The sequence below is a fragment of the Mustela erminea genome, chromosome 21 (assembly GCF_009829155.1).
Source record: "Mustela erminea isolate mMusErm1 chromosome 21, mMusErm1.Pri, whole genome shotgun sequence".
Taxonomy (NCBI): domain Eukaryota; kingdom Metazoa; phylum Chordata; class Mammalia; order Carnivora; family Mustelidae; genus Mustela; species Mustela erminea.
Window position 1 is genome coordinate 1,826,563 of NC_045634.1, and position 24,578 is coordinate 1,851,140.

The 24,578-nt window shown below is 40.1% G+C and overlaps 2 protein-coding genes across 10 annotated transcripts in view; one reads left to right on the top strand and one right to left on the bottom strand.

The window, feature by feature from the left end:
• HOOK3 (hook microtubule tethering protein 3) overlaps positions 1-6,042 on the bottom strand; it is a 105,379-nt gene extending 99,337 nt beyond the window's left edge. For all 4 annotated transcript variants that reach the window (XM_032329199.1, XM_032329197.1, XM_032329200.1 and 1 more), the window contains exon 1: positions 5,866-6,042. In XM_032329199.1, the coding sequence (XP_032185090.1) occupies positions 5,866-5,922 (57 nt within the window). In that variant the 5' untranslated portion in view covers positions 5,923-6,042. The remainder of the gene's footprint in view (positions 1-5,865) is intronic.
• Positions 6,043-6,467: 425 nt separating this feature from the next.
• Positions 6,468-24,578, top strand: part of RNF170 (ring finger protein 170) — a 47,916-nt gene continuing 29,805 nt past the window's right edge. The window contains exons 1-3 of one of the 6 annotated variants that reach the window (XM_032329204.1): positions 6,490-6,582; positions 12,431-12,506; positions 13,185-13,328. In XM_032329204.1, the coding sequence (XP_032185095.1) occupies positions 13,192-13,328 (137 nt within the window). In that variant the 5' untranslated portion in view covers positions 6,490-6,582; positions 12,431-12,506; positions 13,185-13,191. Of the gene's footprint in view, positions 6,583-6,759; positions 6,889-12,430; positions 12,507-13,184; positions 13,329-24,578 lie in introns of those variants that run through there. The other 5 variants (XM_032329203.1, XM_032329202.1, XM_032329205.1 and 2 more) reach the window with 5 other exon arrangements.

Sequence of the window (24,578 nt, forward strand, 5' to 3'; positions counted from 1 at the left end):
CACTCAAATCTTCTCACATTTTTATTTATTGGGTTACATACTCAGAAGTGAAATTACTGGGGGTGCATGGGTGGCTCAGTTAATTAAGCATCTGCCTTTGGCTCAGGTCATGAACCAGGAGTCCTGGGATGGAGCCCCCACATCATGCTCCCTGCTCGGTGGGGAGTCTGCTTTTCCCTCTCCCTTTGTTCCCCCCTCCCTCCCCACTGGTGTGCTCATGCTCTCTCTCCCAAATAGATAAATAAAATAATTTAAAAAAAAGATTCTTTAGAAGTGAAGTTACTGGGTCAAAGTGTATGCACATTTTAAGATTTTTGATAAATACAAACTGTCCTTAATTCTCATAATTGTTTTAGTCATTTTCTCACTTTGTAACAGTAGATGAGTAGCTACTTCTCTGTAGTGTATCATTTATCAAATCTTAAAAAAAAAAGCTACAGACAAATGCAGTCAGTAGCTTCTTTATATTTCCTATATGGGAAAGTCTTATGAGTAGTGAGGATTACAGTGGTGGAAACTAAAGGAATTATCTTAGAGATCACATAGTAAGTGGTTTTTATCTAGGTATCCATTTGGGAGAGTAATGAAAAGAAGCCATCCCCTGACACTAACTTCATATACAGCAGAGGTTCAATATAATTAGTAAATGAATAGATGGAACAAATAAATATCTGCAGGAACTGATTCTATATTATCTCCAGCTGCCTCAATAGTAATGTGATAACAATGTAGTTTAAAATGAGATAAGCACCTGCTTTCATTTTACAGTTGATAAATTAATCTCTCACAGGTTTAAGAGGAAAAAGAGACAGCAGTGAGAGCCACATCTCATTTATCTCTTTACTACTAATCTTAACACAATTCTGACACAGAATAAGCCCCAAATGAGCATGTTTTGAATGTAATGAACTAATTCTACCCCGGCTTTGCTCTTAATTTGCTGTGTGAACCTGGATGTGCCACTTTACCTCTCTTAACAGTTTTTTAATCTAGCAATTGGGAAAAATACCTTATGGAGAGGTGTTTTGCTAAAGGCATAAATGAGAAAATGAATGTAAACTAGGTATTTTGAAAAGTTTAAAGCAGTAGTTCCCAAACCTGGTGTACATCAGAATCATCTGGCAAGTTGCAGAAGGCTGGGTATTGACTTTTAATATACTCATCAAAAAAAAATTTTTTTTAAAGATTTTATTTATTTGACAGACAGATCACAAGTAGGCAGAGAGGGAGGCAGAGAGAAGAGGAAGCAGGCTCCCCGCTAAGCGGAGAGTCCGATGTGGGGCTCGATCCCAGAACCCTGGGATCATGACCTGAGCCTATTGTACATTTTAAAAGCATGTATTCTGGGGCTCCTGGGTGGCTCTGTCTGTTAAGCATCTGCCTTCAATTCAGGTCATGATCCGGGGGTCCTGGGATCGAGTCCCCCATCAGGCACCCTACTCATCAGGGAGGCTCCCACTCACCCTGCTTGTGCACCCCTGTGCTCTGTCAAATAAAGAGAATCTTAAAAACACTCTAAAGGAGGGGCGCCTGGGTGGCTCAGTGGGTTAAGCTTCCGCCTTTGGCTCAGGTCATGATCCCAGGGTCCTGGGATGGAGCCCCCCATCGGACTCTCTGCTCAGTAGGGAGCCTGCTTCCCTTCCTCTCTCTCTCTGCCTGCCTCTCTGCCTACTTGGGATCTGTCAAATAAATAAAATCTTTAAATAAATAAATGCATTTTTTAAAATAATAAACGCATTAAAAAACAGTCTAAAGGAACATTAAAAAAAACGAAATTTATGGTATATGAATTATATTTTAATTTTTAAAATATCTATCATCTACTAGTCTCATCAACTGAGTTTATATCTACAGGATGTGTCTGGAGATCAGCACAGTAAAATTTAAAGATAATTACACCTAAGTGCATTAAGGTGTGAAATTCTACCTAAAAGATCATAACCTCTATTTCAATTCCAAGACGCTCTATTAACATCTCCCAACCTCCATCTCACCCTCCCCCAAAAAAGCATGAGAAAAGTAATACAGGAGATCACCTGGAATTAGTATCTCCACAGCAGTTCTCAACCAGGGGTGGTTTTGCTCCCTAAGAGACATTTTTGTTTTTAACAAATAGGTTTGCTACTGGTATCTAGTAGGCAAAGGCCAGGGATGCTACTTTCAAATGTCCTACAATGCACAGGGCACTGCCACTGAATTCTCCAACCCCAAATGCCAATAATGCTAAAATAAAAAATCCCTGCTCTTAGAACAGTTCTCAAGGTATATGGTCCCCAGGCCACTAGCAACAGCATCACCTGGAAACTTGTTAGAAATCAGAATCTGGAGCACCTGGGTGGCTTGGTGGGTTAATGCCTTTGCCTTCGGCTTGGGTCATGATCCCAGAGTACTGGGATGGAGCCCCGCCTCGGGCTCTCTGCTCAGTGGGGAACCTGCTTTCCCCCTCTCTCTAACTAATATGAAAATTTCAAGGATATGCTAATGTTGCTGGGTTTCACAGAAGAAATGTACTTAGCCTATGTGATGATTCTTTTCCCACTAAACTGGTAGCATTCCAGATTCGTTCTGGTTTTTTAGTCTCTACACCTAGGAAAGAACAATCTTTTCACGTAAAGTTCAAGAAATTAGGCTTGACAGGTGCAACAGGCAGGGCAGATTTCTTTAACAGGTAAGAATACAATTTGACTCAGAGGGTGGGGAGAGGAGGTAGAGTGGAAATTTTCAAGCACATCCTGCTGAACTTGCTTGCTGCATAAACTCTAATTTGGAATTTAACCTTAAGGTGTTTTCCACTGGTAGAAGGATACTCTGTCTTTTCCTAACTATTCCTCTTTCAACAAAATTTTGGAACATTTGATTCTTGGGCTAGTAGGCACTCTGATACAACAACTATTTATCCAGCATTTAAGGCAATTTGATGTCCACATAAATGAATTCTGGACAGACAACTAATAGTCACCCCTTTTAAGTGCCTGAGTTTTCATTATTTTAACTATTTCTAGTGGAAGAATTTCTAAAGTGTACTATCTACCTCCTACCTAGTACTAAATTGCTAAGTTTAAGTGAAAATAAACTTTTGATATTCAAGATCCTAATTATGATCTTCAATAATTGAGCATGGAGGTTCTTGAATTCTGTAAGGCTGTCAGAATCAATCATGTAGTACTGAGCTTTCAGTTTTTGGATCTTCTAGGTCACCGGCAGCTGCCTGTACCTTGCCAAGTATTGCAGTTACCGCCCAATCTTCTGTGTGCACAGAACCCACACGACCAACATGGCTGTAAGCTTATGTAGAGTAAATTAGTCCAAATGGGAGTCTTGTCTTTTCTTTTTTAAGCAGGTTCCATGCCAACTCTTGGGTCTGAACTCAGGACCTTGAGATTGAGAATCACAAGTTCTACTGACTCAGCCAACCAAGTGTGCTAAGGGAGTCTTCTTTGGAGCGTATTGCATACTTTCCTCCCCCTTACACTTGGTTTCGGAATTGTTTTCAGCATAAACTGGCCTCCAGATATGAGGGGAATTGCGAGGCTAAATGTACACTTTTAGCTACCTCATTGTCTGCATAAACATTTATTCTTTTTATAATAACAAAGGAAAGCCAGCATTTAAACTCAACTTTATTTTGAAAGATTTCAATGCACAAGGTTTTAAAATGTTTCCAAATCTTAGAATTGTACATTTTTGCAGAGACTCTGCCCCTCCAGTTGTTACTGAAAATCTCTAATCTTATTTTTTCCATCAATTTTCCCTTTGGGCCTTCCAGTGACAACTCAAAAATTCTTTTCTACAACACCATATTCCCTGGTTTTCAGGGAATCTGATAACATAGGTTCTGTTTTCTTGACATTTACCAGATCCTAAATAGATGCTCTCATACTGTGTGCCTCCTCAAACTTCTCCAAGACTCTTCCTCTATATTTTTATTAGCATTTCTCACTCAAATAACTGCAATGATCACCATCTTCTTGCAGATGGCCTTCACATACACCTGTTTTCAAGACTTGTCTTTCTAGACTTTAAACCACGTAGCCCTACTTCAGATTCAGTTAGCCCCTCATCTTTGCCCTATTGCCTTTTTCTAGCATCGAGGGAGGAACTTACTAGTACAGACTCAAAAAAGCACACCTTAAGATCCTCATCTTCTGTTTACAACCTCTGCCAAATCTATTCCTGCCACAGGATCAAAGAATGTGGTCATTCTTTTCCTTTATCTCTCCCATGCCTTGGCCATATTATGCAGCTTAACAGTTTCCCTCTTCTCTAAAATACAGTAATGAAACCCTTCTTGTCTAAGTTGGAGCCTACTATATTTGTAAGCTATATGTTAACTATATATTTTTGCAAAAACCAAAAAACACCCTGAAATCCCAGTAATAGTCTAACGTAAAGTTACAGAACATATCAAGCCCTAGCAGTGCATATATTATTTCAGAACACATAATCTGATTCACAGAACACATTATGAAAATCTGAGTAGGAGCACATGGGTGGCTCAGTCAGTTAAGCATCTGCCTTTAGCTCAGATCATGATCTCAGGGTTCTTCGGATCAAGTCCCATGTCCAGCTCCCAACTCAGCACGGAAGTGTGCTTCTCCCTCTCCCTCTGCCCCTGCTACTGCGCGCGCGCGCTCTCAAATAAATAAATGAAATCTTAAAAGAAAGAAAAAAAATCCCAGAGTATTTACACTACCTTTGTTACAACCTACCTAACGCAATGCTTCTTTAACCTTTCCATGAAATGCCCCCACACAGGAAAGTGACACATACATTTCAGAGGTCTGAAACGACTCAGATACCACTCAACAGAACTTTTTTTGACATCTGTATCTTATCTTTAACATTAACCCTAATGCTGTAGTTACCTCAATAAATATATTAGTGTCCTATTCTAGAAATGACATTTAACATTTTTAGCAGTGAGTAAAACTCCTGGAGAAAGCACTAGGTTTATCCCATGGCTCTGCGGACCCTATACATACACACACACAGGCCAAGAACTGACACCTAGGTTTGTGAAACACAGCCTGGGTTATAGGTCCGGCTCTCGAAAAGGCTGCTAAAGACACAATAATCAGCACTAGAACGAAACAGATACTTTAAAACGTGACATTTTAAGTGTTCAATAATTCAAGATCAGAAGCCCACAACGTCGACCCAAAACGTTCAGTTCCATCACTGATTCCTACGTAGCTTCCAGATTTGTTTTTATAGTTATCCCTTTAATAAGTATCTCCACGCGGCTGACTTTCTCATCTCTGAAGCGTATCTCGCATCTTAAATACCGTCTCTGGGTGCTCTTCCGCATTTTTCCTACCCTCCCTTCAAAGTACTTTTCTCTTCCAGGGCGCCCGGCTCATCCCGCAAGGGGCTCCCCTCTCAGTGCTCTGTGAACGCTACAACAAAGGCGAGGAACGTCGTAACCAGGGGTCCCGAATGCCTCTACCGGCTGCGCCGGGCGCAGAGACAGCCGAGCTCCGGCGTCCCCGGCAGCGCGAGGGAAGCGCCCGCACCTCGTCAGCTGCAAACAACAACAATCCTAATCACAGTGCCGCCCGCACCCCATCATTAGCCTCCACTGGGCCGGTTTCCACTCGCAGAGCAGCCAACACCTCAAGCCCGACAAGTTTCCCTCGGACTCGGGGCCGAGTCCCCCCGCGCCCGGCCGCTCCCCGCCGCCCCCCGCACGGCCCGGCCGCTGGGGTTGACGCGGCCCGCACCGGCGGCCCCCGGCTCCGCCCGCCCCAGGCCCCGGATGTGACGGCACCGCCGCCCTCGGCGCTCGCCCCCCGCCACAAGCGTGGGGGATCCCGGAAAGGAGGCCTGGGGGAGGGGGTCTTCCCCGACGCGCCAGTCACCACATACCCAAGTGAGAAGGCTCTCGCACAGCTCCACCCGCTCCACCGACTCCACGTTGAACATCTTCCCCAGCTGGGGCTTGGCAGCGCCTCCCCGCCTCACCAGAAACCGCTGCCGCTCGCTCTGGGGCTGCGTCCGAGGGTCGGGGCAGCTGACCTGGCCTCTGGCCCACCTTCTCCTCGGCCCCGGCCGCCGACGACCGCCCCGGCGCTGCCAGCGGCTCTCGCACCGTCACCCCCGCTGCCCCTCCTTCTCCTTTCACTCGGGACCGCGCGCCCGCCGCGCGCGCCCCCGGCCACGCCCGCAGCCTCGCGTCCCCGCCTCCAGCCCCCACACCCCTCCTCCGGAAAGCGCCGGCCCTGGCCAGAGCCGCGGCCGACGAGCCACTGCGCACAATCGCGCTCCAGCCGGCCCGCCTCCTCGCCGCCGCCGCCGCCGCCGCGCGCGCCCCGACGCCGGCCCGCTGCGTGTCGCCGCGCGCACGCGCCCGGCCCTGGCGGCGGCGGCGGCGGCGGCGGCGGTGGCGGCGGCGGCGGCGCCGGGTTCTCCCCGCCTGGCCGCTCGCAGCTTCACGGAAGCTCGGCAGTGCGCGTGCGCCGGTGTCCGCACTCCTAATTAAAAAAGACCTAGTGGTTGCCTGGGAGGGGTGGCGGGGGCCGTGCCCGGAAGTAATCTCTAGTCTCAGTCACCGGGAATTGGCGAGGTATCCTCTGCGGTGGAGAGGTACGCGCCCCCTCCCCCTCCCAGCCGCCCGGGCCGCGGCCGGCCACGCCCACCCGGATCCGGGGGCCGGCGCTCCGGCGTGGGCGGGACTGCCCCGGGGTCGCCTTCGGGCTTCGGGGCGGGGGGAGTCGCCGCCTCGGACCCCGGGGCTCCGCCTTCCTTCGGGAAGCCGGGGGGCTGAGCCCCAGAGCCGTCCGGCTCCCGCCCGGAGTTCCGGAGGCGGTGGAAGGGCCGACGTGGCGGGCGTCTCGTGGTTCTGGGCGCTGGGCCGGGTGAGAAGAGCCGGCCGTCCCTTCCCGGGTCGCGGTGAGCGTCGACTCCCTGAAAACTTCGGCTGCTTAGTAGGGAGAGGGTGTGCGCCAGTTGTGAGTCCGCGAGGACTTCGGCCGTTCTAGGGCCTGCTTCTCCTCGTGCGGAGCTGGCAGGCGGCCTTCTCCTTGGATGGCTCGGCGGGTGGTCCGCCGCGAGCACCCACCTTTGTAGAGGCGTGGGTTTCTGCAGGGATATCAATATATTTTTATGCGATACGACCTATGCAGAAAAGTGCATACAACGTACATGGTTAAAGAAAAATGATTAGACACCCGGATAAAAGAACACTGCTCACCCCTCAGGAGTCCTGCCCACACCTAGCGTTCCTTCCTGAGAACAATATCGTCCCTAGACTTGTATGATACTTTCCTGCTTTTCCTTCTAGCTTTACTGTCTGTATATGCATGCCTAAACAATACAGTTTTACTTTGCTTGTTTTTGAACTTTTACGAATGGGATCTGTGTTTTGTGGCTTTGAATTTATAGTAAATTTGTATATGTAGGTAATTTTTATTGCTGCCTAGTATTCCATTGTATGATTATAACAGCGTAACCGTTCTGTTAATGGACGTTTTGTTGTCCCAGTTTGGGGGTACTAAAAAGAGTGCTGTAAGCATTCTTCTGCCTGGATCCTAGTGCAAATCTGTAGGGGGTTTCTTTAGGATACATGCCTTGGAGTCCTAGGAGAATTGTTGAGTCCTAGGGGAATACATAACTTTATCAGGTAATGCCAAAATTATTTGGAATGCAGCAAACATAACTTCCTAGAGCACGTCTTTGGTTTGCAAGCTCTGGAGCCCCCCTTTTCCCATTAGGAGTAGGTTTTATCTTTGAACATTCATAATCAGAGTGAGGTGTTTTTTTTTTTAAGATTTTATTTATTTATTTGATAGAAATAGACACAGCGAGAGAGGGAACACAAGCAGAGGGATTGGGAAAGGGAGAAGCAAGCTTCCTGCTGAGCAGGGAGCCCGATGCGGGGCTTGATCCCAGAACCCTGGGATCATGACCTGAGCCGAAGGCAGACGCTTAACGACTGAGCCACCCAGGCGCCCCTCAGAGTGAGTTTTTAATGGTGCCTTACAGAGTCCCCGTTAACAATTCACATGTGATGAATTTATTTTGTAAATGTAAGAAAAATCTTACCTAGACTCTTCTCAATGGTATTAAAAAAAAAAAAAAGTATTCTTCCTTCCACCATGGGCAGAGAAATCTTTAAAAAAAAAAAAAAAGCAGTGGGGGAAAAAAGTTGTTTAAAAAAAAAAAAAAAAAAGAAAAAAAAGAAATGATAAATGTGTCCTACCGGCCTTGTTTCCTCTGTTGGTGCTTGTTTCCTCTGTTGGTGCCTCTGGATCTCCGTCAAACCAGAGTTCCTACATTCCATGCTAGGTCGTTTCTGTAGAATCCCTAGCACTTTAATGACCTTTACCCTTGTTGGGCACATAAAATCAGTAAGTATATGTTACATTGACCTAAGCCTGACTCACCTGCAACTTGTCTTTGGAAGTGAAGAACAAGATGCTAACCTTTTCTGGAGGGACTGGTATAGTGAACACCTTCACTCCAGCTGCTTAGGTTTCAAGACTTTGACACAAATGACCTAAGCCTCCTTTTTCAGTCTTGACCGCTCACCCACAATACATTTATGTAAGATACTGCAGTGTTCTTGAGATTTCATTTATGGCTCCAAATACCCTCAATATTAAAAGCTGCTTGGATGTAATTATCTATGGAAGTGATGTAATTATCATGTTTCTACATGAACTTGGGTAAAAAGACTGAGTTTCTTCTTTGGAAGTTATGAAATTTCCTATATTTCCCTTATTCTTAATTATTTTTTTCTGAAAGTTTTGGAAAAGACAAAGGAGAGAGGTGAGTGCAACTTGTTTTAGCTGTCTCCTTAGTCTGGTTAGTTGGAGACTAGTTCTCATCTATTATAGCTGTGTGTCAGACTTAATTATTTTTATAGCTGCTTATCAGATTTAAATAAACACTGTAGTGTGCGTGGCAATGCTCCCAAATTTATGGAGTATTCCCGGGGAGTACATATTTATAGCTTTGATTAAAGAGAATTTGAGGGGCGCCTGGGTGGTTCAGTGGGTTAAGCCTCTGCCTTCGGCCCAGGTCAGGACCTCAGGATCCTGGAACAGAGCCCCGCTTCCGGCTTTCTGTTCGGTGGGGAGCCTGCCCCCCCCCCAACCGCCTGCTGCTCTGCCTACTTGTCATCCCTCTCACTCTGTCAAATAAATAAATAAAACCTTAAAATTTTTGAATTTGAGATGCAACATAGTGCAGCTATGGGGAAGGCACGACTAAGTTTTATAATGGTTCTTGACAGTTGTTAATGATAGTAATCAAGGGTACCTAGCTAGCTCATATGGTTGGGTATGTGTCTCTAGATCTTGGGATTGTGAAGTTTGAGGTCCATATTGGGTGTAGAGATTACTTTAAAAATAAAATCTATAAAAAATTAGTAATCAAAATACTACAGCTTGAATTTACTGAGAGCCTGTATGATGAGCCCAGCAATATGCTAAATACCTTCATTATCTTGTTATCAAAGTCCATAAAACAAAGAGCTTTTGGGGGGGCTGTCAAGTGGGCATTTGGGGGGCACCTGGCTGGCTCAGTAGGTAGGGCATGCGACTCTTGATCTTAGTGTTGCCAGTTCGGGCCCATGATGGGCGTGGAGATTACATAAAAGTGGGCATTTGGTGTGGTTAAAATTAATTTTATATTTTACATATGAAGAAGCTGAGATGCAAACTTTACGTAAGTACACAGTTGTCTGACTCCAGAGCTTACGCTTTTCTGCCGTTAAGCTATTCCTCAATAAGACTTAGCTAGTTAATCAGTAGCAGACCAGGGGTGCCTGGGTGGCTCAGTCTTCAAGCACCTGCCTTTCGCTCAGGTTATGATCCCAGGGTCCTAGAATCCACCCCCACATCAGGCTCCCTGCTTGGCGGGAATCCTGCTCCTCCCTTTCTCACTCCCCCAGCTTGTATTCTCTCTGTCAAAGAAGTAAATAAAATCTTAAAAAATAAATAGCAAACCAAAGCTAGAAACCAGTTCTCTTCAGGCTTCTATCAATTATACCACACAGTTTCCAAGACCTATGGTGTTTTTTTCTGTGAATCTCAAATAGTAAAAATGAAGTCCTGGTAACTCTTATTTTCTTATTTGTAATGGGGGAAGGAACTTAAGAAACCTCAAGCCCAGTTTTGCAGACAATGAAAGGTCTTTAGAGATTAAGTGGGAACTCAGTTGTGGTAGTAGAACTGGAACTAAAATCTGACTGTTAATGTCCAGGCAGGCTTGAGTTGAGGGCCTGTGCTTTAGGGCAAAACCAGCCTCACAGTTCTGGTCTAGACAAGATCTAACCTTGTAAAGCATGAGTTGGAGAACTGAAGTTCAGATCGAAAAGACTGACTTTTCAAGATTGAGGTATTATGTAATCTCCTCAAGTAGAAAATTTTCTTTTTATCGTTTATCCTCTGTAATCTCAGATCTGCATCACCCCATTTTTGAACTATTGAACTCCTACAGTTCCATTTTAAAACTACGATTATAAGAAAAACTACTAGTGGAAATTGAGCTATTGGAAGCGCCCAACAAGGTCAGTCATTAATAGTTTTCTTCTCCCAGTGAGAGTGCTGGCTTTAGCTGGGGTTTCCATGTGACAGGAAAACATAGCTGACCACCCTGTTCCTCTCAGGAATTTATCAGTGGCCTTTTCCCCTCCTCCCCTTTCTCTGCCCACTTTCTTTCCCCTCCCCTCTCTCTGCCCAAACACTTTCTTTGCAATACCAGAATTTGTGGAAGTAAAAAATAACTCTTCATTTCAATAACATCGGGAGCTTCTGCAGTAAAATGATGCAAATAACATTATGTGGCTCTGTAATACTTAGAGCATCCTGGGATCTCTGAGCTCTTGGAACTGTGCTTGAAGCAATATCATAAGCAATATCTTATTTACAAAGAAGTTAAATATACAGCAGAGTGAAAAAACATAATTTGTGCAGTGGAATTTACTCACATTACCCTTGATTATACTTGGAAGGACACCGAAACAAATGTAACCCATTTAAAAAAATACAAAGGAATCTGGGGAAGAAAAAACTATCCCTCTACTCTATTAGGTTCTTGGCCGAGACTCCCTTCTAATAAAAGACATTAACAAGAAAAAAACAGAAGCTTAATTTATAAACTTCCTGTGTACATGGGCGGGACCTAAGAAAACTGAGTAAACTCCAAAATGGCCCAAGCAGTCATATTAAATACCGCCTTCAGCTAAAGACATAGGTGTTGGGGAGGCGGGGTAGACACAGTCACGGGGAGGTTACCAGGAAAAGCACAGTAAACAAGGGTAAAGTTGTTATGCAGATTTAAGTCAGTGCTTTCTCGAAAACAGTCTGTAGGGATTTAGTCCTCTTCAGGTATTGAGAGGGAGATACCTTTACAAGTGGAGATTTCCCTTGTATGTCTCTTTCACGGAAGGATAACTTCTTGAGTTTCAGAACTTTTCCTTTGCTGTTTTTAAAAAAAAAGAAAAAAAATCATGATTTGGGGGTGACAAATTCTGCTCCCCTTCAGTAGTAGTAAACTGCCCAAAGTTAATACCATTGGGAAAAGTCGTTACAACTCTGTGAAGTAATTAGATTCAGATGATACTTGAAATCTTGACACAAGGGAATAACATTTTGGTTATCTTTTGTACAGCTGCAAGTAGTTCTCACTGCCCATAGGACTTTTGACACAGCTGTAGAAAGCATTTATAATTTTAAAAGAGAAACCTGGGCTCCTGGCTGGCTTAGTCATTGGAGCCTAAAACTTTTGATCTTGGGGTTATGGGGTTGACCCCCACGTTGGGTTTAGGGATTACTTAAAAATAAGATCTTTAAAAAAAAATAAAAAGGAAACCTGGTAAAATAAATGCCTAAATTTATTGCGTGACCCACGCCTAGATTATTTGAAGCTGTTTATTCAGTTTCAGTTGGCAGTTCGTTTGATTATTCTTTTGAATGGAAATAATGAAATTAGAGCGGTTTCTGAGTTTCCTGGTGTGTGGCCTTCATAATGGTTGTTTGAAACCCATCATTAGAAAGTTCCTGATACATTGGCTCTTACTATGTGTAAAGATGGAATTTGGCTTTGATCTGTTTGTTTGCTTAGGTTTCTTCCATAAGGTACTTTCCTTATTTCAGCAGCCAGTTCAGATTCTTTCAAGGGTCTTAGACTTTCGCAAAGTTTCCTCTTAACAGAGTCAGTAGGTTGATGACAAACTTTTCAGTGCAATGTTACATAGATACAGAATTTTATTTAGTTATAACAGTCATATATGTTTATGTTTTCCTTTAAGGGTCTTAAGAGACTAAATTTTTCTGTTTTGCAATATAAAATGTGAATTACCTGTGATACTTGGATTCTGATACTTGGGTTATTTCCCTTCATACCTATAGGAATTGGGTATTACCATTTTTCTGAAGCTTAGTGTATGGGAAGGAGAGTTTCATATCCTCCCTTTTCTCTTCATAAGGAAATGCAGCCTCAGAGTGATTCCATATTCCAGGCAGTTCAAAGAATTCTCAACCATAAGCTGAGCTTAGTTCCAGGTGAGGCTAATAGTTTTTCAAGCCCCCAAATTTTCATTAATTCAACTAATCTTAGTATAGATAACAAATGTTCTGTAGCCTAAATGTCATTTACTTTTCAAATTACTAACAATAAGTAAGGTAAGTCACTCATATTTAAACATATAGTTATTAGGTCCTACTGTGTGCAGAGCACTATGCGAGATAATACAGGAATATTTACAGAAGAAGAAAATACATTGCCTTCCCTATCCATCCATGGTACATTCTAGGACCCACTCAGTGCTGTGAGGGTGAAGAGGGATCTGATTTACTGGGAGAATTCATTTGGTATACAAGAATGAGAAGAGCAGTTGGCCATGAGGAATGTCTTTTCCTTAAGATTAAAGGAACAGAGCTTGAAAAAGAAAGGGTGTTTTTAAAAGAGTTTGTTTTAAAAAAAGGTGAATAGATGATAAATTAGAGTAATTGTTTATCTTAAAGGAAATAAAATTTTGTAGTCCTCAAAATAATGTGTCTGGCAAATTTTAAAGAACTCTAACGGGAGAATCTCCACTAGAGTTGTACTTAATGCAACTTTCCTTAAGTGGGCGCTTAAAAAAATTATATACATTAGAAGTCAGTTATATTTGTGTGGTTTTGATTAGTATATGTTATTTTCACTGTGTCATTTGTAACTTTTTTTTCTTTATCTTTTAGACTTGGAATGGCCAAATATCAAGGTGAAGTTCAAAGTTTGAAATTGGATGATGATTCAGTCATAGAAGGAGTAAGTGACCAAGTACTTGTGGCAGTTGTGGTCAGTTTCGCTTTGATTGCTACCCTGGTATATGCACTTTTCAGGTGAGACTAAAGGACAAAAGAATTGAAATAATGTATATTTGCAAGGGCCACTGCTTTCTGATTGCTTCTAATAATTTTTAATACTTCATTTAAAGAACTAGTAATAGAGCTCGGTAATTGTGATTTGGAAATGGAGTTTGGAGCCAACCATCAAGAAAGAATTGTAGAGATGTCTTCAGTGCAGAAAGGAGATTGGTTTTTTTTGTTTTTTTTGTTTTTTTAAAAAACTTTATTTATTTGACAGAGGGGGAGAGAGAGAGATCACTAGTAGGCAGGGAGGCAGGCAGAGAGAGAAGGGGAAGCAGGCTCCCCGCTGAGCAAATAGATCACTATGGGGCTCCATCCTAGGACCCTGAGATCATGACCTGGGTCAAAAGCAGAGGCCCAACCACTAAGCCACCCAGGCACCCCTAAAAAGGAGGTTTTATTAAAGAATGAGAACAGGATCTGTGGGCAGAAAGAGCTGCACTGGGGTTGACGGGTGACTGATAATGTATTTTCAAGTTGGGAGGGGGTTATAGGTAGCATCAGTCTCTAAACAATTTATTTATTTAGATTTATTTATTTTAGAGAAGGGGGGCAGGGGGACAGAGGGAGGAGAGAAGCAGAATCCCTGCTGAGTACAGAGCCTTACACAGGGCTCAATCTCAGGATCCTGAGATCCTAACCTGAACGGAAACCAAGAGGGGGATGTTTAACTGACTGAGCCACCCAGGCACTCCTCTAAAGAGTTTTGGAAGCAAGATTTCCAGGACCTTGAAGGGGCTCGCTATTGTTAGGAAAAGGTCATTTATTACTTTCTAATTAAATGTTAGTCGTGAGACCCTTCAGATGTGTATCAGTGGGCCATATGCATGGAAGATGATTGATAACATATATCTTGGGGTGGGAGGGGTAGAGATAAAGGAAGTTTCCAAAGGAATTAAGGTCGATTTACAGGAACCTGCGGAGTCAGGATAGTGTTAAGCTAAGATTGCCTTTTGCCCTTAGCAAGGGGTCAATATTGAGGCAGCTGAGTTCCTAGAGGAAGGTCACCCTGTTTCAAGGACTTGTCAATGAGCTGTGGGCAATAAGGGCACTTAATTTTTTCTTTTGCTTTTGTTTTTCTCATCACTTGTATTTTTGCTAATGTATTTTATTTTTCACTAGGCTCTAAATGCTACCATATATTGTTCCTCTTGTTGGCTGTCTCATGAGATAAAATTTAAATACCATATTTTGAAAAAAATATTAATATTTTCCATGGAAATATCACAGTTTTAAAATGTAATTTTCATAATTGAATCCTTCAATTTTTAGGTAATAGAGATAGTAAGTACAAGATATTTTAATTCTTGGGGCGCCTGGGTTCTGCTCAGGTCATTACCCCAGCATCCTGGGATCAAGTCCCGCTTGGACCCCCTGCTTTTCAGGGAACCTGCTTCTCCCTCTCCTACTCCCCCTGCTTGTGTTCCCTCTCTGGCTGTGTCTCTCTCTGTCAAAGAAATAAATAAAAATCTTTAAAAAAAGAAAAGTACTTTTAGTCTTTAAATAGAAAAACAAGCAAAAGAACAAAGTTGGACAATATGGAGGGAATTAAGATTAAAGTTAAAATTACTGTTATAGAATCAGGAATAAAACTTAGAGGCTTCAGGTGTTTATATATCATTAAGTAGACACTGGGATATAAACTAGAAATTTAAGTGTTAACACATGGAGATAAATAAAATTTTAAGTATAAGTATGTGTCATTTGAAAACAGAAATAGAAAAAAATACAAAATAGAAAAAATAATTTCTAAAATTACAAATCAGTGAGTTTGCTCTAAAATTATAGAAAAGATTTTAAACATCAAGATTCTTAGATATGACACAAATTATGAGCGACGAAAGAAAAGAAATAGATAAATTAGATGTCATCAAAATTCCCAACTTGCGTGCTTCAAAGGATATCATCAAAAAAATGAAAAGGCAGGGGCACCTGGATGGCTCTGTTGATTAAGCGTCAGCCTTGCACTCAGGTCATGATCCCAGGGCCTTGAATCAAGGTCTGCCTCAGGCTCCCTGCTTCTCCCTCTCCCCTTATCCCTTCCCCCTGCTTGTGTTCCATGTCTGTCTGTAGTCTCTCTGTCAAATAAATAAATAAAATCTTAAAAAAACAAAAAAAAAAAAAAAGAAGAAGAATGAGATGCAGATATAACTTTATCATGTGGAAGTATCCATGAAATTTTTGAGTGAGAACTGATGATTGAAAGACATCACAAAACCAAAGGTCAAGTAAACTATACTGTTTAAAAATTATTTTTGATAAGAATAATTTTTAAATATTTTGTTTTTTCCTTATTTTTCTAATTTTCTTGCTATGGGATTTATTACTTATATAATAAAAGTTTTCCCCACAGACTGGAAAGATATAAAGTGCAAACCAAAAGTTTTGTTTTGTTTTTTTTAATTTAATTTAATTAATTTATTTGACAGAGAGAGCACAAGTAGGGGGAGCAGCAGGCAGAGGGAGAGGGAGAAGCAGGCTCTTTGCTGAGCAGTGAGCTTGAGGCGGGGCTTGATCCCAGAACCCTGGGATCGTGACCTGAGTCGAAGGCAGATGCTTAATGACTTAGCCACGCAGGTACCCCCAAACCAATAGTTTTTATATTTAAAAAGGCAATTGTATGTTGTAGATGTGAAAAACTTAGCAGTATTATGCTGCATTAGTCAAAATAACCAGATAAACACATTTGGGTAATTTACAGTTTGGGTGAATAATTTTAAACTGGTAAACATTCAGGGGAAGTTATCAGAGTGGGTAAAGCTATAAAAACCATATAAAATGCTTGAAGGGACTGGGGATATAGAGCTTAGTGGAAAAGTCTGTTGGACATAAGAGCTGTCTTTAAATATGATCAGGGCTTATTTTATTGGAAGAATTAGATTTATTAGATTTATTTTATGTGGCTTCATGGACAGAACCAAGGCCAATAGGTAAAGATAAATAATAGATTTTGGATCTACCTTAGAAGTAACTTTTCAAAATATATAAGGTACTTCATATTATACTTAGAATCTTCAGTCTGTCATATGATTGGGCAGGAGGTCAGTTTAAGTTCCTGTCCAGCTCTTCAGATTCAAATTCAGTTGGCAGTTGTAATCCTGTTACTTCTACTGAAGTTACCAATTAGTAATGAGTTGGGAGAGGGGAGCATGTGTAGTTTACAATTTAGATAAAACTTTTGTCTCTTTTCAGTAATTTCTTTGAGGTTTTGAGCCATTATAATTATTTTTTTGTATTGTGGTGAGATAAACACAGCATAAAATTTACCACTTCAGGAACACAGTTCATTGGCATTAAGTACATTGACAATGTTGTCTAGCCGTCACTACTCCCTTGCCAGAACTTTATCATTCCAAATAGAAACTGTACCAGTTAGACAATAACTTCCCATTCTCCTTCCTTCCAGCCCTTGGAAACCTCTATTCTACCATTTATCTAAATGAATTACTCAATTCTGGGTACCTTATAAAGCGGAGTCATATAATATTTGTTCATTTGTGTCTGGCTTACTTCACTTAGCATAACGCTTTCAAGGTCCAGCTACATTCTGGCACATATCAGAATAGCATTCCTTCTTATAGCTGAATAATACTCCATTGTATGTATATACCATATTTTGTTTATCCATTTGTTTTTGATGGACATTTGAGTTGCTCCCACCTTTTGGCTATTAGTTCAACAAATACTGATACAACATTGAACATTAGTGTACGAGTACCTGCTTTCAACTGAAATTGCTGGATCATATGGTAATTCTATTTTTAACTTTTTAAGGAAAGTGTTTTTCACAGTAGCTGGCCCATTTTACATTCGCAGCATCAGCAGTGAACAGTGGTTCCAATTTTTCTGTATCTTTGCCAACACTTGCTACCTTCTGTTCTTTTTATAATTGTCATCCAAATGGGTGTAAAGTAGTATCTAATTGGAGGGTTTTTTTTTTTAAAGATTTATTTATTATTTATTTGAGAGAGAGGAAGTGTACGTGCATGCACGTGCACTAGTGGGCGGAAGAGGGGCAGAAGGCAGAAGAGAGGAGAACCCAGAAGCAGATTCCCCACTGAGTGCAGGCCAAATCCCAGGACTCCAAGATCATGGCCTGAATGGAAATCAAGAGTCCACTGCCTAATAGGCTGCGACACCCAGGTGTCCCTCTGGTTGGAGTTTTGATTTGCATTTCACTTAGGATGGATGATGTTGATCATTTCATATGCTTATTAGCAATATATTTGTCTTCTTTGAAGAAGTCTACTCAAGGTATTTGCCAATCTTTGAATTGGGTTGTTTGCTTTTTATTTTCAGGTTATGAGAGTTTTTGTTTGATTGTTTTTGTAGACACCCAGCATGGGGCTTGAACTCAAGACACTGAAATCAAAAGTCTCATGCTCTACCAACTGAGCCAGCCAGGTTTCCCTATGAGAGTTTTTTCCCGTTGAAGTATAGTTGACACAAAAGTTATGAGAATTCTTTATATATTCTGGTATTACTTATCAACAGTATGATTATAGATGTTTTCTTCTATTCTGTGAGTTGTCTTTTTACTCTATAGTGTCCTTTAATGCACAAAGTTTCTAACATTGGTAAAGTCCAGTTTATTTTTTCTTTTGTTTCCTATGTTGTTGGTGCCATACTTAAGAAATCGTTGCCAAATCTAAAGTCACGAAGATTTTCTTTTATGTTTTCTTCTAAGATTTTTGTAGCTTTAGCTTTTAAGTATAGGTCTTTGATTCATTTTGAGTTCATTTTTGTATGTGATAGGAAGTAAGGGTCCTTCTTCATTCTTTTGCATGTGTATATTCAGTTTTCCCAATAACATTTGTTGAAAAGACCACCCTTCTTTCTTGAAGGGTCTTGGTATCCTTTTTTTTTTTAAAGATTTTATTATTTGACAAAGAGAGACACAGCAAGAGAGGGAACACAAGCAGGGGGAGTGGGAGAGGGAGAAGCAGGCTTCCCAATGAGCAGGAAGCCCAGATGTGGGGCGCGCTCAATCCCAGGACCCTGGGATCATGCCCTGTGGTGAAGGCAGACACTTAATCATTGAGCCACCCAGGTGTCCCCGGTCTTGGTATCCTTATCAAAAATAACTTGACCATTTATATGATTTATATGATTTTATTTCTGGACTCTGTGTTCTATTCCACATATGTTTGGTACATATGTTTGTCCTTAGGTCAGTACCATACCATTTTGATTACTATAAATTTGTAGTAAATTTTTGAAATCAGAATGTATGTGTCCTGCAACATTGCTCTTTTTCAAGATTGTTTTAGCTAATTGGGGTCCATTGACATAACATAAATTTTAATTTGGGTCTTTATTTCTTTCTTTTTAAAGATTTTATTTGTTTATTTGACAGAGATTACAAGTAGGCAGAGAGACAGGCAGGGGGCGGGGAAGCAGACTCCCCGCTGAGCAGAGAGCCTGATGTGGGGCTTGATCCCAGAACCCTGGGATCATGACCCGAGCTGAAGACAGAGGTTTAACCCAGTTAGCCACCCAGGCGCCCCAGTTTGGGTCTTTCTTTCTTTCTTTTAGAGTAGATGATTTTTTTCCCCTAGTTTTTATTTTTTAATTATAGTTGACATACAGTATTAGTTTTAGGTGTATAACATGGTAATTCAACAGCTTTATGCATTATCAGATGCTCACCACAGTGAATGAGTTTAGTTGCCATCTGTCAGTGTATTAAATTACAGTATTATTCTCTGTATTTCCTATGCTGCACTTAACATATTTGTGATTGAAACATTGGAGAGTTTATACCTCTTAATCCCTTTCACCTATTTTGCCCATCCCCTTTCCCTCTTACAGCCATCAGTTTGTTTTCTGTATTTAGGAGTCTGCTTCAGTTTATTATTTTGTTTGCTCATTTGTTTTGTTTTTTAGATTCCAGATATAAGTAAAGTCATATGGCGTTTTTGTCTTTTCTCTGACTTGTTTCACTTAGAGTAATACCAGCTAGGTCCATCTGTGTTGTCATGAATGGCAGGATTTCATTCTCTACCCCTCCTAGATTTCATTATTTCCTATGTTGAGTAATATTGTGTTGTGTACATGTATCACATCTTCTTCATCAATTCATCTGTCAAAGGACACTTAGGTTTTTTCCATATCTTGGCTATTGTCGATAATGCTACAACAAATATTAGGGTACATATATCTTTTTGCTTTGGTGTTTTTCTTTGGGTGACTCCCCAGAAGAGGGATTATTAGATTATATGATATTTCTATTTTTAATATTTTTTAAGTGTGAGGGTTTCTCTTATTTTTTTTTTTAAAGATTTTATTTATTTGACAGAGATCACAAGTAGGCAGAGAGGCAGGCAGAGAAAGGAGGAAGAAGGCTCCCTGCTGAGCAGAGAGCTGGATGTGGGACTCAGTCCCAGGACCCTGGGATCATGACCCGAGCCCAAGGCAGAGGCTTTAACCCACTGAGCCACCCAGGTGCCCCTATTTTTAATTTTTTAAAATTAAAACTGCCATTTGATTTTCCACAGTGGCTGCACCAATATACATTCCTACCAGTAGTGCACAAAATTTGCCTTTCTCCACATTCTGGCCAACACTTGGTTATTTCTTTTTTTTTTTGATAATAGTCATTCAGACAGGCGTGAGGTAATGCCTCATTGTTGTTTTGATTTGCATTCTCTGATGATTAGTAGCACTGAACATCTTTTCAAATGTCTGTTGGCTATCTGGATGTTTTCTTTGGTGAAATGTCTATTTGGGTCCTTTTACCATTTATTAATCAGATTATTTGGGGGTGTTGTAGTGCTAAGTTGTATGAGTTCCTTATATATTTTGGATATCAACCCCTTAGTGGATATAAAATTTGCAAATATCTTCTATTCAGTAGATTGCCTTATTACTTTGTTGATAGTAACCTTTAGTGTGCAAAAAGCTTTTTAGTTTGATGCAGTCTCAATAGTTTATTTTTGCTTTTGTCTCCCTTGCTTGAGGAGACAGATCCAGAAAAATATTGTTAAGGCTGATGTCAATATATAAAATATGTACATACTTTGTTTTCCTCTAGGAGCCTTTTGGTTTCAGGTTCTAATTTAGGTCTTTAATCCATTTTGAATTTACTTTTGTGTATGGTATACAAAACTGGACTAGTTTCAGTCATTCGCATGTAGCTATCCAGTTTTCCCAAGACCCTTAATGGAGAGACTGTCTTTTTCCCCCATTGTATATTCTTTTTTCCCCATTGTATATTCTTGTGGTACATTAATTGGCCATAAAAGCATGGGGTTATTTCTGGACTCTATTCTGTTCCGTTGATGTTTGTATCTACTTTTGTGTCATACCATATCCATACTATTCTGATGACTATAGCTTTATAGTATATTTTGAAAACTGGATTTGTGATACCTCCAGCTTTGTTCTTTTTTCTCAAGTGTGTTTTGGCCATTGGGGCTCTTTTATGGTTCTGTACAGATTTTAAGATTATTTGTTCTAGTTTGTAAGAAATACTGTTGGTATTTTCTTTTCTTTTTTTTTCAAAGATTATTTATGGTGGAGAGGGGCAGAGGGAGAGAATCTTCAAGCAGACTCCCCACTGAGTGTGGAGCCTGATGCAGGGCTTGATCTAATGACCTATGAGACCATGACCTGAGCCAAAACCAAGAGTCAGATGCTTAACTGACTGAGCCACCCAGGTGCACCAAAAAATGCTGTTGGTATCTTTGTAGAGATTGCATTGAGTCTGGATTGCTTTGGGTAGTATAGACATTTTAACTATGTTAATTCTTCTAGTTTATGAGTGTGCTATGTCTTTCCACTTGTTTTTGTTGTTTTCAGTTTATTTCATTGGTGCGTTATAGTTTTCAACGTACAGGTCTTTAACCTCCTTGTTAAATATATCCCTAGGTATTTTGTTCTTTTTGAGGCAGTTGCAAATGGGACTGTTTTTTAAATTTTTCTTTCTGCTGTTTCTTTGTTAATGTATAGAAATGGAGCAGATTTTTGTATATTAATTTGGTATACTGCAACTTTCCTGAATTCATTTATTCTAATAATTTTTGATGGAGACTGTAGGGTTTTCAGTGTATACTATCATGTCATCTGCAAATCATTACCATTGTACTTTTTCACCAATTTGGATGCATTTCATTTCTTGTTTGATTGCAGTGACTAGGACTTGAGTAGTGTGTTATATAAGTAATGTGGGGAGGATGGACATCCTCGTTTTGTTCTTGCTCTTAGAAGAAAGCTTTCCACTTTTGACCATTGACTATGGCATCACCTGTGGGTTTTTCATATATGTACTTTATTATGTTGAGGTATCTACCCTCTAAAACCCATTTTATTGAAAGTTTTTATCATGAATGGATGTTGAATTTTATCAAATGTTTTTCTGTATCTATTGAGATGATCATATGATTTTTATCCTTTATTTAGTTAATGTGGTGTAACATGTTGATTGAATTATGGGTATTGAACCTTTCTTATTATTGTGAAATGACTCCCACTTGATCATAGTGAATGAATCATTTAATGAATTGTTAAATATGGTTTGCTAATATTTTGTTGAGTATTTCTGCATCTGTGTTCATCAGAGACATTGGTCTGTAATTTCCTTTTTTTAAATTGTGTCTTTGTTTAGTTTTGGTATCAGGACAATAATGGCTTCTTAGAATACATTTGGAAGCATTTCTTCTTTTCTATAGTTTTAAAATTATTTGAGAAGGGTAAGTATTACCTCTTCTTTAAATGTTTGGTAGAATTTACCTGTGAAGCCATCTAGTCATGGATTTTCTTCCTTAGTTGTGTTTTGATTATTGATTCAGTTTCATTGTATTCACTGGTTTGTTCAGATTTCCTAGATCTTCTTGATTCAGTTTTGGAAAATTATATATTTCTAGCAGTTTATCCACTTCAAGGTCATCCACTTTGTTGGCATATAATTTTTTGTAGTAGTTTCTTAAAATCTTTTTTATTTCTATAATGTTGGTTGTAACTTCTGTTTCATTTCTGATTTTCTTTATTTGAGTTCTGTCTTTTTTTCTTGCTGAGTTTGGCTTAAGGTTTATCAATTTTGTTTATCTTTCTAAGAACTAACTGTTAGTTTCACTGATCTTTTCTTTCTGTTTCTTTTTTTTTTCCTTGTCTCTATTTCATGCATTTCTACTCTAATCTTTATTATTTCCTTCCTTCTTCTAACTCTGAGCCTTATTTATTCTTTTTCTAGTTTCTGTAGGTATAACATTTGTTCATGAGAATATTCTTGTTTCCTGAGGCAGGTCTCTATTGCTATTAACATCTCTCTTAAAACAACTTTTGCCGGATACCAAAGATTTTGAACCTTTGTGTTTCTATTTTCATTTGTCTCCAGGTATTCTTTTTTATTTCCTCTTTTATTTCTTTGTTAACCCGTTGGTTATTTAGTAGCATGTTATTTTCCATCTACATGCTTGTGTTTTTTCCAGTTTTTTTTCTTGTAATTGATTTTGTTTCATGTAATTATGATTGGAAACAATGCTCAATAGGATTTCAGTCTTCTTAAATCTATTGAGACTTGTTTTGTGCCCTAATGTGTGATTTGTTCTGAAGAATGTTCCATGTGCACTTTAAAAGAATATGTATTCTGCTCTTTTTGGATGGAATGTTCTGTACTTAACTGTTAAGTCCATCTGGTCTAATGGGTCATTCTAAACTATTGTTTCTTTATTGATTTTCTGCCTGGATGACGTATTTATTAATGTAAGTGGGGTGTTAAAGTCCTCTCCTATTATTGTATTGCTATCAATTTCTCCTTTGAGTCTGTTAGTCATTGCTTTGTGTATTTAGATGGTCCTATGTTGGGCACATAGATACTTAAAATTGTTATATCTTGTTCCTGGATTTATCCTTTTCATTATGTAATGTCTTTCTTTATCACCTGTTAAAATTACTGTTTTATTACTAAAGTCTATTTAAGTAGTGCTATCCCAACTTTTTTTTTTCTCTTGCAAGATATGTCTTTTCCCATCCCTTCACTTTTGGTTTAGGTCTGAAGTTAATTAACATTTGATGCATCTTTTTTGTGGGGAGGGGAGGGAGGTTTCAGGAGTAGAATTCAGTGATTCATCACTTACGTATAACACCCAGTGTTCATCCCAAGTGTCTGCCTTAATGCCCATCACCCATTTAGTGCATCCCCGTACCCTCCTCCCCTGCAGCAATCCTCAGTTTGTTCTCTACAGTTAAGAGATTTCCCTCCCTCTCTGTTTTATCTTAGTTTATTTTTCCTTCTTTTCTCCTATGTTCATCTGTTTTGTTTCTTAAATTCCACATATGGGGGAAATCATAATGATATTTGTCTTTCTCTGACTGACTTATTTCAGTTAGCATAATACACTCTAGTTCTATCCACATTGTTGTAAATGGCAAGATTTTAAACTTTTTTTTAAAGATTTTATTTATTTATTAGAGAGTGCATGAGCATTGGGGAAAGGCAGAGGAAGTGGGAGAAGCAGACTCCCCACTGAGCAGGGAGCCTGATGCAGTGCTCCTTCACAGGACTCTGAGCTCATGACCTGAGCCAGAGGCAGGTACTTAACTGACTAAGCCACCCAGATGCCCCAAGATTTCATTCTTTTTGATGGCTGAGTAATACTCTGTTTTATATATATATGTATATATATATATATACATATATATATAAATTCACACAGACACACATATATGCATACACACACATATACACAAACATATTTTATATATATATATATGTGTGTGTATATATATATACATATATATATATGTATATATATAGTCTGTTGAAGGGCATCTTGACTCTTTCCACAGTTTGGTGATTGTGGCCATTGCTCCTATGAACATTGGGGCTCTTTTTCATAATTTGGCTATTTTTTAAAAAATATTTTATTTATTTATTTGAGAGAGAGCAAGAGAGAACACAAGCAGGGGTGAGGGGGAGAGAGAAAGAGGGAGAAGCAGACTCCCCAGTGAGGAGGGAGCCTGATGTGGGACTTGATCCAAGGGTCCTGGGATCATGACCTGAGCTGAAGGCAGATGTTTAACTGACTGAGTCACCCAGATGCCCCTTGGCTATTGTTGATAGTGCTGCTGTAAACACTGGGGTGCATGTGACCCCTTTGCATAAACATTTTTGTATCCTTTGGATAAATACCTAGTAGTGCAATTGCTGGGTCATAGGGTAGGCATCTTCCTTTTTTTTTTTTTTTTTTTTAATTTTATTCATTTATTTGAGGGAGAGAGAAA